This window comes from Zeugodacus cucurbitae, chromosome 6, assembly GCF_028554725.1.
Source record: "Zeugodacus cucurbitae isolate PBARC_wt_2022May chromosome 6, idZeuCucr1.2, whole genome shotgun sequence".
Lineage (NCBI taxonomy): Eukaryota > Metazoa > Arthropoda > Insecta > Diptera > Tephritidae > Zeugodacus > Zeugodacus cucurbitae.
Window position 1 is genome coordinate 3,069,731 of NC_071671.1, and position 13,707 is coordinate 3,083,437.

Below are 13,707 nucleotides of genomic sequence, written 5' to 3' on the forward strand. Positions count from 1 at the left end.
AGCATCACAAACGCATCGGCAGGCAAGGGGAGTGTCTCACTGGCAGTATTGTGCTTTGGCGTACGCACACGTTGCGCAGACGCAGGCGTATATGCGGCGTACTTGTAGCGGCGGCCGACACATGGTGCTAGGTAGTGCAGTGCGCACGGCTGTTGTGCGCTGCGGCGCCTTTGACGTTGTTGCGCTCGCTTTTTTCTATTATTATTATTATTCTAACAAATTGTTTGGTACTGTGTATAAACGAGATTTCTAATTTTTACGTTGGGGATTTTACTCTTTTTTTGGTTGATTTTTCACATTTTTGTTTTAGATTTTGTTTTTGTTGTTACTTCCTCAATTCATTTCTTCTACTACATCTGCGACTTTCGACGCTCTAGCGTCTACAGTACGATTTCGACTACTGCTTATTTAACATTTTATCTTCTTCAGCGAAATTTTACTAAATACGCACATAATTTCTTAGTTATCATATTACATATATGTATGTTATAAGATTTTACATAATATTTGCTTTACTTTGCTTTGTTATACTTTCATATAATATATATATATAATTATTTGCATTTCTATACATAACAGAGGAGATAATGTGGAGCTTTGTAGTGTAGTTGCAATGCACAGTGCATATTTCTTCACTTTTCGTTCAAAGTAGAGAAATATCCAGTGTGTGCGTGTGCCTTATGGGAAGTGATTTTCAGAAGTTTGTGTGTATACGTATGTGTGCCGCTCCCATCTTCAACACTTCAACTTGCACACATACTGCTTGCTACTTTGCCTTTTGTTTCGTTTTGCAACAACTTCTAACGGTTTTTTTGTTTTTGTTTTTGTTTGTGTTTTGCTTAAATGCTACGCCACGTACACCCTTGATCGCTTTTTTGTTTTATAAATTTTTTGCATTTTTTGTTTTTGTAACAATTTCAGCGCCATTTTGCACTTCCATTTTGTTTAAATATGTATAGTATGTAAATTATTTTTAATAATTATATATATATATCTATATTATGTGTTATGCATGTATGTATGTATATTAAGTATTTATAGATATAATTACACATGTATAAATACCGTTTAGTAGTTTTTTACGTTTTCGCTTCGAAATTTCAAATGTCTCATAATCAACTTTCTTTTAAGCTTATCACAAAAAAAAAGAAAAATATATTATAATTATTATTAATAATAGTTCTTACAAATTGAACAATAATTAAAAATAAACACATATATATATAGGGACTTAGTTACAGTGTGTGTGTGTGTTGCGTGTGTTGTTGGTGTGTGTTCTGATGTTTTTTTTTTGTTTGGAGATATCGATGTTGTTTCAACCATTCATTTTAATTTGCGTGGATGCGTGCGTGTGTTTCCTTTTAAGAAGACTATGTGCTCGCAATTGAGCTGTCGCTGTTGTTCTCGAAAATTTAGTCTTTTCATTTCAATCAATGCAACAAAATGTAATGCGAACGCGGCGCGTGAAGACGTGTGGCGAAAAAAAAAAAAATTGTTTGAAAAAATATAACGCCTAAAAGTAGGCTTGAAGCGGTGGTGGTGAATTTGATTGGGCGCACATGATTGCCTTAATTAACAACCAGAATTTCCTCGATGCGTGTGTGTGTGTGTGTGTTGTTGTTCGAAAGCGCCCAGTTGGAGATTGGGGTGAAGATAATCTTCAAAATTGTCACTAAACAACTCCGTTTAGCAGAATCGCAATGAAACATTGCGGTACAGTCCACATTTGCCTTGCACGTCTCACTTTTTGGCACCGATTTTCGATTTTCGAAATGCGTTCGCATTTTGTTGTTGTTTGTTGTTGTTGGTGGTGGTGGTTTTTTTGTTCATTTTGATGGTTGTCTTTGTTGTTGCTTTGTTGGTGGTTTCTCACTAATTATTTAATATTTTTCGTTTAACTATATACTGTTTCTTTGTTTTCTTTATTTAAATTTAATTAAATTTAATATTAATTTTAAATTTAAATTTACATGTACATTTTATTTAATAAGTTTGTTGGTTGGTTGATTCCATTCCCGTTTGCTTTTTAACTTTTACTGCTTTTGGTTGTAGTATATTGGTTTTCATTTTCTACTTTGAATACGCAAGTTTTTCTTTAAACAACAACAATAAACGTTGTTGAAAATATTTATAATTATAATTACACAGAAACAAAAAGGAAATATCAGAAAAAACATTAACGAATAAGAAAATCGCTAGTAATATAAACGCATAAACACGTGACAACAAGTGGACGAAATGGTTTTAATCTCACAGCAAAAATATGTTTAAACGAAATACGGTAACTAAACACAAAAAATATACATTTGAATATGTTGGCAGCGACGTTTGTTGCGATCGTAAGCGCTTTGGTGCAACCTCCTCCTTTGCAGATAGTGTTGAAATATAAATAACATTTCACATTGAATTCACGGCGAAAAAAGAAACCCAGACTTTCTTTTTAGTTTAACACTTGGTTACTTTATGTATATACAAATATAAATTGTTGTAATTTTTGTTTTGGTTGTTGATAATGGTCTTAGTTCCCCAAAAATAAATTAAAATCATAAAGTAACGTAACATAAATAGAATAAAGCTGGGTTATATATATATATATATAGACATACATATAGACGAAATAGTGTTCGGCTCGAGTCAAATACAGAATGACATGTGTGACATTTTGTAATGCAATACTGTCTCGCAACAATTCGTCTTTCTCTCCTCTCCTATCCTCTCCTCGACGTTATGAATATTTCAATACTAAAAAAATCAGCCATTCGTGGAACTTTATTTGCATTTGGGCTTTTTTACAACCAATACTCGCGGCTCTGCTTGAGATCTGCTGCTATTGTTGTTGTTGTTGCTGCTGTTGCTGCTGCTGTCGCTTTTACCGATATTTATTTACCAGCTACTCTTACTGTAATACTTTGGTCGCTGATCCTTCTCGCCATGGCTTTGTTTGGTTGTTGCTGCGTTTATATTATTACAAATTTCTTTGATGGATGTTATGCTTGTTGCATTTTAGTGATTGTTTGGTTGGTTGATTTTGTTTTTATTTTTTTTTTTGCATAATTTTGTATTTAGTTGATGTGGATGTTGTTGGATTTGTGGTTGTAATTGTTGAATTAATTTATTTTGTGTACAAGTAAATGGCAACAATAAGACCGTACAGACCCAATACTTCAGCGAAAATGAGAATCAAAATCATACCGACGAAGAGACGCGGCTGCTGTGCTGTACCTCTTACACCAGCATCACCAACAATACCGATCGCAAAACCTGCCGCTAAACCAGAGAAACCTACCGACAAACCGGCACCCAAATGAATGAAACCCCTGCAAATTCGCAAAGTGATAGATAGGAAACAAGCAGAAATTAGCAATAGATCAAACACAATGTAAAGAATTTCTATAATTGCTAGGGCCACACTTACTTGAACAGTGAGTAGGTTGTGGGCTCTTCCAAAGCACCAGCAATAAGGACAGCTACGACCAAACCGTAAATGGCGATAATACCAGCCATGACAACGGGAATGATGGATTTCATGATCAATTCTGGTCGCATCACTGACATGGCAGCGATACCAGTTCCTGACTTAGCGGTACCATAGGCGGCCCCCAGAGCTGCAAATTAAAACAAAAATGATTATTTAGAAATGATTTACAGTTATTTTGCGATTTTCGAGACATATGTAGATAGATAATAGGTTTTTCAAAAGTGGGACTTTTGGTTTTTGGGAAGATATCTATATTTTAAGGTCTAAACAAAAACAATTTGAATAATTCTTACCCTCAAATCCTCCGAAATACGCATACAAATCATTTCATTATTTTTGGTCTTAAATAGAAATTTACTAATTTGAATTAATTGGAAACCAATTCAGCGCAACTTCCATACTTATAATACAACACAAAGAACAAAGCAATACGATACTTTGATAAGACTCATGAAATGCTCGAGAAATGGCATTAAATTATTATAAAACATAAATCATCAAAGTTTTGGTTGCTTAAGTCAAGCTGCTTGCTTTTAGGAAAAATAACTAAATTTAGCAGTTTTATATATAATTTTCGTGTTATTTCAACAAATCGCTCGTTTCTTAATTATTTTATATAATATTTATCTGGAATATTGGTCACATGACGAACATGCAATTATGACAAGAAATTCAGCAGTCATTAGAAGAGACGACAAATCATGTGATAAAAGAAAGAGTAAATAAAGAAATGCTCGTTGAATGAGAAATCCAACGGTATTTCACACACAAATGTGCATACACTCGTGTACAACGAAAGATAATACCGAGACGAGTTTATCAAAAAAGAGAGTACATACAGCTGAAGCGACGTCAGAAAAACAGGTGAAGTATGAAAGAAGTAAACGTATACACATACTTCACATTCTTCAACGCCACTTTCGCGTATAAGAATACTTGAATTTATAATAAATGAGCACAATCAAATAACAAGTTGTTGTAAAGATATGCCTTGCGGGCGATAAGGAGCGCCAGTTTTAGATAAGAATAAATTTCTAGAATATTGTAAAACTAAGCAAACAGCGAAATAACGTATTAGTGTTATGCTAATAGAATGCTTATATGTACATATACATACATATTTTGTAAAACTTTACTGTAAAAATTACACCACATATAAGTATAATTTATCTGTGGTTTTTCTCATATTGCAATTACTGAGTCATCGAATTTATTTCTCACATCTCCAACGCCATTGCTAAGCAAATATGCCAATGAATACAGAAATTGCAAATAAAAATACACGATCGCTTTTATCGAAAACTTCGCTATAAAAAATGAGAAATAACCGGTTACAGCCGATAGCGAGAAAAATACAAAATAATAATCAATTAAGGTTGCAAAAACCAGACGTAGAGCGAACGTCAGAGAAATTGCATGAAGCGCATGAAATATTTATTTATTTATTTTTTGTTTTTTTTTTTCAATTAAATGAACACAAATAAAGATATAACATGGAAAAAAACTCATTTGACAATTGTCAAAAATATTATTGCATTACACGCTTACTCCCCACACACACATATGTACGTACATACATACTGTTTATTAAATGAGTGATCATCAGTAAGCTTAATTTGTATGAGTAGCGTGTGTCAATATGCGCCTGCAGTGTGCAAGGTGGAGTTGGGAGTAAAGCAATATTAGTATCAGATATATAATGGCAGTCATGTGATTTCACGCTAATTAACAGCACAAGTCATACTAATATAATGACTACGTGCGTAACTTTTGTTAGCCATAAAAAATTTCGTATAACAAACGATAGCGATTGAGCGATTAGGTTATAAGTAATAATGACAGAAAGAGAGCGACAAACTGCTGATCAGCTGTCATGACTTGAATACTGAAACGAACTTTTTAAAGCACTAATTTTTGATTATTAGTGATTAGCTGCTAACTTAAGCGAACAGTAAATAAATTATTTATTTGCTGAAATTTTTATCACATAAAAGGCACCAAAAGTAAATAGCAATATAGAGAATATGCATAAGAATCTATAAACAGCGTTACGAACAATCAATAAAAAGCTGTACTGAAATATAACATAAATTATTGCTTGAGACATCACGACATATACACAAATATACCTCCACTTGCTGCTGTATAGTCGATATTTGTGCGCTTCCATTGGCGTTGCGTTGCTAAATTAGTAGCTTAGCTATAACAGCTAAACGAGTATTCGCGTTTGCTAGCAAAGATACACTCGTAGCTACGAGCATTCCTATTTGTTGTGCATTAACAAATTTGAAAGTAAAATTAGATTTACATTGGGACTTGGCATTGAACGTCTTTTGAAACCGCTTTTTCGCAAAGCACAACGACTTGACTTCACTAATTGCTGTTTCCATATTTTTTTGAATTAGAATTCAAATTTTAAATGAACACAAGACAATACAATAAGCTTCATATTACAAGTACATATATAGCATTTTTGAGCAGTTTATGTGAGTTTAAACATTTATCTCGTTCAACTTTATACCAATAAAATGTTGATGCATTGAAATTATCTGCACGAAAACACAACAAAAGTAAAAGTAATAGAATTTTTCAAATATTAAATGTGTGTTTAATCAAACTATCATAATAAAACAATTCGGTTTAGCGGGTTGGCACACACGGGGCAGACCGAAAATTCATGCCAATAAAACAACAATGAAGCACATTTTTCTTCATGCTTGCAATCTACATATCTACAAATGTACATAAGTATTTTCTTGTATAGAATTCATATTTAAAAACATTTTACGTCACAGTTGAATAAAAAAAAAACGTACAGATGTACTAGTGAATGTATAGTCAAAACCAATGTGAGCCAAATGTAGCAGACACAATAAAACAAACAAAACAATGAGAATTAAAGGAGCAAAGTAAAAAGAATCATGTAAGAGCACAAAAGCTAACTAAAGAATGTTAAGAATTCTTAGCAAGTGAGAGCGTAAAACTCAAAAACTTAAATGATAATTGCATACAATGACTGAGAGTTCGAAAACAAAGCAGACTTAAATTATTTGAGTAAACTATGACAGTAACAATTATAAGGGTATACATATTGAAATCAAATAAAGTAGGCGATTTGTTAAATGTTGAAAATGTGCAAAATCTCGCTAGCATTGAAAACGAAATGATAATTAAAAAGTACATGAAAACTTATATACACAATAAATCGAAAACATATCAATTATTCATTTATACATTTGCAATTGCAATACACAGCGAGTATGCGAACATACATATATTCATACAAATGTATGTATGAAACCATGAGAACATGTGTGTTTGCTTGACAATAAATTAATATAAATGCCAATGAAACGTGCGTAAGCATAAATGCCTCTTTTAAATAGAAATATGGACGCTCTTTTTCATTGACTAGATAGATGTCAATTGATGACGTTTTCCATAGCTGTGTATACGGATGCAAGTACGGATTTATTGCAAAATAGAATATTTTCGAACTGAGCAAGAGAGAACGTGTGTAGCGTGAAAACAGAGCAATGGAGGTCATTGTTATGCTCATTTGTTAAACTCTAAAAGACCGATTTCACACAGGCAATTTTTGTTGCGGCAATTCTTAACTTTATAGGAGAGGGGGCGACGAAGAGAGGAGAATTTCTCTCTCTTTCGCTTCCCTTGGTCGCCCCCTCTCCAATAAAGTTAAGAATTGCCGCAACAAAAATTGCCTGTGTGAAATCGGTCAAAGCAAGCAATTGTAATTCTTCTCTCACTCGTGTGAAAATCTGGGGGAAAAATTATTTCATTCGCTTCATACATAAGCATATAAATTTGCACAAAGAAGATGCTACAAAAATAAGAAGATAATCACACAAATAGCTTGCAAATTAGTGGATAATATGAAAAATTTCAAATGAACAAAGCGTAAGCGTCTAGACATGCTGGTATATATTATATAGCATACGCCCACGTATAGCGTTGCGCTTGAAAAGACTAAATAAAAGATGTTATTAATAACTGCTCAAGTGGTCACGTGACTACCATGTAATATATAGTACAAATAAACTCCAATTTTCATCTGCATTTAATGGCGGAAAAAGGGCGTTTGCGCATCCGGAGATAAGAAACTTTATATATGTATGCAAATCATGGTCGCATTTGTCCAACAAGCGCCACAAGTATATGAAGAGAAATGTAGAGCATATACAAGCATGCACATAAGCGGAAAGTTCAATGAAACGAAACCTTTCAAAGTTATGAGCAGCAAAAATACCACACAATATTATATATTAGCAAACGTGTCGTATATATTTATGTAAACCGGATTAACACGAATTCATTCGGAAGCATCAAGTGGAAAATTATATAAATAATAAACGGGAATTATAATTTTACTTTATACTTAAAAAATAACCTTTCATTATATAAAAAAAAAAATATATTTTTACCATATTGTCAAGTGGCAGTGTGTTTCGACTTTTATTATATATTAGATTTGTACTCAAATCATAGTTAGCATATCATAATCATATTCATTTTGTATAAAATAAATATATAACTTCGTAATTACGATCAAAGCATGACTCGTTGTCATTTACATATAATTGTTTTTGTTCGAAGTATGTGAATGACTCAAAGTGATTAGTGTGTCATATCAACTGGTCGGAGAGAACGGAATATTACGACAATGCACAATGAAATAAAAGTAAGCGAACAGAGAAGAAAGAAAGAATCGAAAAATCAAATTAACGAGCGTATGTACAAATAGAAAAATACAGTAACCGTTAATCATGTGACTATATAACCTTCTCGTCGATATCAAATCGTAATAGGCCGGCAAACGTGTGGATGATATCGTAACACAATTTTTCATGATAACTTAATAGCACATTAACTAAACAAATTCAATAATGATAGTAATGTTAACCAACTATTTTCAGCAGTCTATAAAAATTAGGATATATGTATTACAAAATTGACTTCCTCAACATAACACAATAACCCTTAAGTTCGTTAAAATCAATTCACTTTTATTAAGTGGAAAATAAACTGTCATAAATTACAGCAATAACTAACTGGACAATATTACGTAATGAGGACACGGACACGAACTATAGCAATTACAATAAAAAATTCCTGAAGTCAAATGATTGACAAGTCATGAGACATTAAATGAATCATATTAATTTAGAAACTTAAAAAAAAATAAACCATTGGATGCTCAAAAATATACATTATACATTTAGATAATTTGTTCAGCCCTGTAACTTGTTTCTATTTCTTATCAAAAGCATTATCAGTTGACCATGTGATATCAAGCGAAAGCATGTGATTACCGCAAAGTGGAAGTCACAACATTAAAGCAAGATATATGAAAATCAAATCATCGTTTATGTATTTAAATTGCACAACCAAAACTTTAAATTCAAGGAATTTTAAGCAATGGCAATACTGTGCAAGGTAAAGAAACATGAGCAAGTCTCATGACTTGTCAGAATTGAACATTGTTCACTGTTGTTTTTGGAAGCATTGCTGCTATACGCAACTCAAGCTTAACCTTAAAATTTGCACCACCCACCCCAACGCTGAAAAACCCCCAAAAACCCAATTCAAACTGGTTCTCTGTCATATGTTAAAATTATTGGTTATAGTTAAGCTCCACTTGGCGCTTGTGGTAGTTGACTCATTTTATTCCGACAATACGTGCTCTTTTCTCCTCCTTATTCTCTTTACATTATTTTCATTCAAATAGCTGACCAGCATTTATGCTCTTCTCATCTGACAAGAGAGCGCGTGATGATAAAAGGTATTGTAGGTTACTATTGTACATTGAATTCACGCATTAAAAGAGGGTATAATATATTTTTTGGTTAAGTTGAAAATCGTTGCAAACCAGCAGCAAATAACTTGTACTCAAACGTTTGATTGAAAAATATAGCAAAAATGCTAATATATTCTTGTTAGCATTGCATTAGCTCGATAGTTTACTAGTACCTGAGGAACGTTACTTTTCATTGTGTCAAGACATAATACTATTCAGCTATTCCTACACATGTCCCTACAAACTATGAGAGAATCATTTACGCCGTTATAGTAATTCATTTTCTTATTCATTTATATGCGTTGAAATGTATATAAAAATGTTCTGACCTCCCACCTGTCTCCTACCGAAAAAGTTCTGTACATATGTACACATGTGCCAAGAAAATTCCCAACAATTCCTTTTCATCCCTGTTTCGCTATCCGTCTGCCAAAATATTCGATTTTTTACACATGTTCATACAATGTGAAAGAATATGTTAAATTGCGAATTTTCGGTCTAAGAATGACCCCAATACAACTATCTATGAAAAATTTTTCAAGCGCATCAACATTAAAATAAGATATAAAAAATTAACGCCATAATCCCCTTAAACTTATGGAATATGCTATGCCACTGACCGCAAAATAGCTAGTCAATCAGATATCAAATCATATCCTTCTACCTGTATAATACAAATATCTTCCCAAATAAGTCCCACTGATTATTTTATACAAAAATAAATTGTTTCTAAATAATATACTTACAACTGAAAATGATGGCTGAGGCTGCTCCCATGACGCCGAAGAAGGGTCCGTAGATTGGGTTATCGCTCTGTGCTTCAGACATGTTTCTGTTTTGTTGTGTATGTGCGGGGTGTTTTGTAAGTTTTTCTACGAAAAAGAAAATTTATTTGATTTTTACGATAGGGCTTGCTGTTCAAGATGTGCACTCGTTTATTATATTCTTTGTTATTAGATTTGGTTCTGTTATAGGTGTGTTGAAGGGAGTTCTGATGTACTATTCTCGCGGATTTGTACGTTCCTGTTTATTATTTTATTTTATTTTGATTGTTTTATAATATCTTGTTCTTGCTTTTATAATTCAAATAGAGAATATGTAAAATTTATTTTGCGTTTTTACTTGATAGCACTTTCAAATTTCTGAGTTCTTCACTTTGACTGCTGCTTGACTGCTTGTCGACTCGACTCGACTCGACTACTGTTTTTGCTGTTCTCTCTTCAATTGTTTCGCTTCGTTACGTCTCGTTTTTGATTTTGTCTCGTCGTTAACGTCGGCACCGTTGTCGTCACCTTCTATCGTTGCTACGTTCGTGTTCAATGTTGTATTTTTCGTACTTTCTCGTCGTCGTCGTTTGTTTTTGCTGGTCTTGTATGATGTATTGCACTTTATCGAATTTTTATTCGTTACTACATTTGACGACTTGGATTTAATTATTGCTACTGACCGCCTATCTCGTGATTTCCAAATTGCAACTATGCAGAAAATTCAAAATATGCCCCTGATAATTAAATATCGCTATGTATTACCGAATATTTCTACTTTGTTAAAGCAATAAGATCTGCAATCTTCGATTTGTTAACGCAAAAATCTGAGAGATTTCCGTACCTATTTATTTATATCACATTCGCAAAGTCACTACTCTTTGTGCTCACTTGTCAACTCAGATGAGCTCCTTTTTTTCCCCCACTTTCTTTTGCCTTGTGTTTCAGCAACTGTCGTGGCAGTTTTCTGACTGTGTGTTCTGTTATTGCGTATTCTTTCCAATTTCCCCTGGGGATGTTTAAAGTGAATCGACTATTGTCTACTCGTTGCTCCTCAAAATCGTTTCAGCAAACAGTACAAATTTTATTCAGCTATATTTCCCTCCCTTCACTTTTTTCTACAACTTCAACACACTTAGCAGACCGTATGTCAGTTATAGATTGTATTTTAACTTTTATCACAGATTGCACATTTCCAACACTCACTTGACTAACTTGCGGTTAGCTTTTAGGCCTTTCTTGGGTCTTGACTGGTAACTTGCTGCTAGAGCGTAGGAGTTCGAACAAGAACTGGTCGGTTCGGTCGCTGACAACACTGTGAGTGATTTCAATTTCTTCACTGAACGCCAAACTCCGCTGTTGTTCAACTCGCAGTCTTTGCTGGCTTTTCCATTATATACCAGTTGTCACTTTCAATAGTTGGGAAATATATATAGCCAAACCGCTCACACATATGTTATCGCCCGTTTACACCAGTATATTTGTTGCATGCGCATGATTAAACTGTAAGTCATATGACCAAGTTATTTGGAAGCAACATTGGGTTGGGGTAAGGGTGCTGACAAGGAGAAAACGTCACACGCGCATTTAGCCAGATGCAATTGTGTGTGTGTGTGTATGGTAAAAATTTTCCCTTCGGACTGCGCGTGACCAAAGAATATTTAGTTTTTCAACAAAATACTCATATTTTCAATAGGCCAATTAACTAAAGAAGACTAGGCAAAAGTAATAATTGGGGTAATGGAAACCCAGCTTGAATTTGAGCTTATTACATGAAGCATAAATCATATTTTTGATAGAAATAGTGAAGATAAGAGGGGTATTGAGTATACATTCACATGCTAAGTCTAATAAAGAGCGTATAAGTGGAGAAGCACGTGAGAGGTATTTCGTGCATTGTTATGCTCTCGCCAGTAGAGCGAGTACGCGCTATAGCACATCCAATTTCTAATCCGTAATGACTACTCACGTGAATCAGGGTTGCATTTTGAGATGTTTGGGCGGTAGATGGCGGCAAGGTCGCGATATTAATTTTTTTATAATTCTAGGGTTTTTGGTAAATTCGTATTTTGTGCAAATAAATTTAAAAAGATTTATAATAAAACAAAATATTATATTTTCATTTTGCTTACGATATAAACGAATAATATATATAAAGATTGGTACAAAGCAAATCGGGATCTCGATGGCCGGAAATGAAAATGAATTAGTAACTGTTAGTTTTTATTTCCATGAAATATTAGCTATACATTTTAAATTTACATTGATGCTCTCTCAATTTATTTCATGTTAGACTAAATATGGAGTTATAAATGAAAACAAAATTCCGCAGAAAATTCCACTTATAAGCATCGCCCCAGCGAACATTCCAGCTTTGACTTGATGATTCTGCTCAACTGACTGTGGCGCATACATCATTGCCAAAGCGCTGTAGTATCCTGAAGTGTAGGCCATTAAAACGCCAATAATCCAATATATCCAATCATTGTTTATGATGACTGGCAGTTTTCTCTCGATATTTAATGGCAAATAATTGCAAAACAGAAATAACGGTATAAAAATCAACCGCAACATAACCGGTATGATCAAATATTTGGGTCCAGGCCATTGTATCCAATATGAAGTCAAACTTCCTAGCATTGCAAACAGGTTGAACGTTAAAAAGCAGGTAATTTGTATATACATTATTGGGTCCTTTATGAAGAAATCCGGTGAAGAGGCCTTGATATCAGAGTTTACGGCAGGAAAAACTGCCAACGTTACAAAGAATATTGTAAATACGTTCACCAGTTGAATGGATGCTGTTTTGAAGATAGTCCAATAAGGTATTTCCGAAGTTTTCACATTTTCGCTGCCTTCAGTTTTCCGAGAAAGTTGATTATATATGAAAAATTTGTTCAGAGGTATTGCGAAAAATGTATCATAACAGAACAATAAAAGTACCATCGCCGTTATGAAGTAATAAATCGCAGCAACTCTAATGGTAGGAAATATATAATTGCTCCCAATACTTATCAAAGATACAAAAAGGCCGCAGATGTTACATCCTAATATAACTGCGCCAGTATATCGAAAGGGAAATGTTGCGACCATGCCGAATATGGTATTTTGGTAAACAGCGCTAGCCATATTTAAGATGACCACTGTGGTCATTGTTATCCAAAAAAATGCACCAGGCCAGCCCGATGAGTCCACCATGGCCATAAGCACTGTTACCACAAATATGAATAGCTCCACTAATATACTAATCGCCATACGTTTCGTCAAATCTCCACCCAAATTTAAAAACACATTGAGCCAATTAAATATTATATTGGGAATTTGGGCCGCAAATCCGATATATTGTAGAAAATTCGCTGCATAATTTGAAGCACTTGTGGAATTTGATTCTCCGCCTAATTTGAATTCAACGAAATAGCTTTTGGCCGTTATAAACATATTCCACGGCATCAATGTCCCGATGCCATGTAGAATAAATATAAATAGCACAATATTCCATTTGTCTCGAGGTGGTTCCATTGTTGTGAAATAGTGCGATCTTTTAATTTATAACAGAAACTTATCATGAAAGTCTCAAAACAATTCGAAAAAATCACAACAAAAATATATCACAACCTACTGAGACTTTTTTCAAATTGGTTTACAGTGTT

The 13,707-nt window shown here is 33.7% G+C and overlaps 2 protein-coding genes across 3 annotated transcripts; both read right to left on the bottom strand.

The window, feature by feature from the left end:
• Nucleotides 1-252: 252 nt before the first annotated feature.
• Nucleotides 253-11,415, bottom strand: LOC105217335 (V-type proton ATPase 16 kDa proteolipid subunit c). Of its 2 annotated transcripts, none has more exons than XM_011192279.3 (4): nt 11,264-11,415; nt 10,040-10,165; nt 3,416-3,605; nt 253-3,317 (listed from the first exon to the last, which is right to left on the bottom strand). In XM_011192279.3, the coding sequence occupies exons 2-4, from the start codon at nt 10,119-10,121 to the stop codon at nt 3,113-3,115; spliced, it is 477 nt and encodes a 158-aa protein (XP_011190581.1). In that variant the 5' UTR covers nt 10,122-10,165; nt 11,264-11,415; the 3' UTR covers nt 253-3,112. The 2 variants fall into 2 exon arrangements, with proteins under 2 accessions (XP_011190581.1, XP_011190582.1); XM_011192280.3 differs by lacking the exon at nt 11,264-11,415 and adding an exon at nt 10,416-10,561.
• On the bottom strand, nt 11,264-13,691 carry LOC105217336 (equilibrative nucleoside transporter 2). Its single transcript, XM_011192282.3, has one exon. The coding sequence runs from the start codon at nt 13,574-13,576 to the stop codon at nt 12,347-12,349; it is 1,230 nt and encodes a 409-aa protein (XP_011190584.1). The 5' UTR covers nt 13,577-13,691; the 3' UTR covers nt 11,264-12,346.
• Nucleotides 13,692-13,707: the final 16 nt, after the last annotated feature.

Excerpts from the sequence above, each read along its gene's own strand:
- LOC105217335 (XM_011192279.3), bottom strand. The coding sequence starts at position 10,121 with ATGTCTGAAGCACAGAGCGATAACCCAATCTACGGACCCTTCTTCGGC. Across the intron at positions 3,606-10,039 it reads CTCAGCCATCATTTTCAGTT|CTCTGGGGGCCGCCTATGGT; the intron begins GTAAGTATATTA and ends TTTAATTTGCAG. Across the intron at positions 3,318-3,415 it reads ACAACCTACTCACTGTTCAA|GGGTTTCATTCATTTGGGTG; the intron begins GTAAGTGTGGCC and ends GCGAATTTGCAG.
- LOC105217336 (XM_011192282.3), bottom strand. The coding sequence starts at position 13,576 with ATGGAACCACCTCGAGACAAATGGAATATTGTGCTATTTATATTTATT.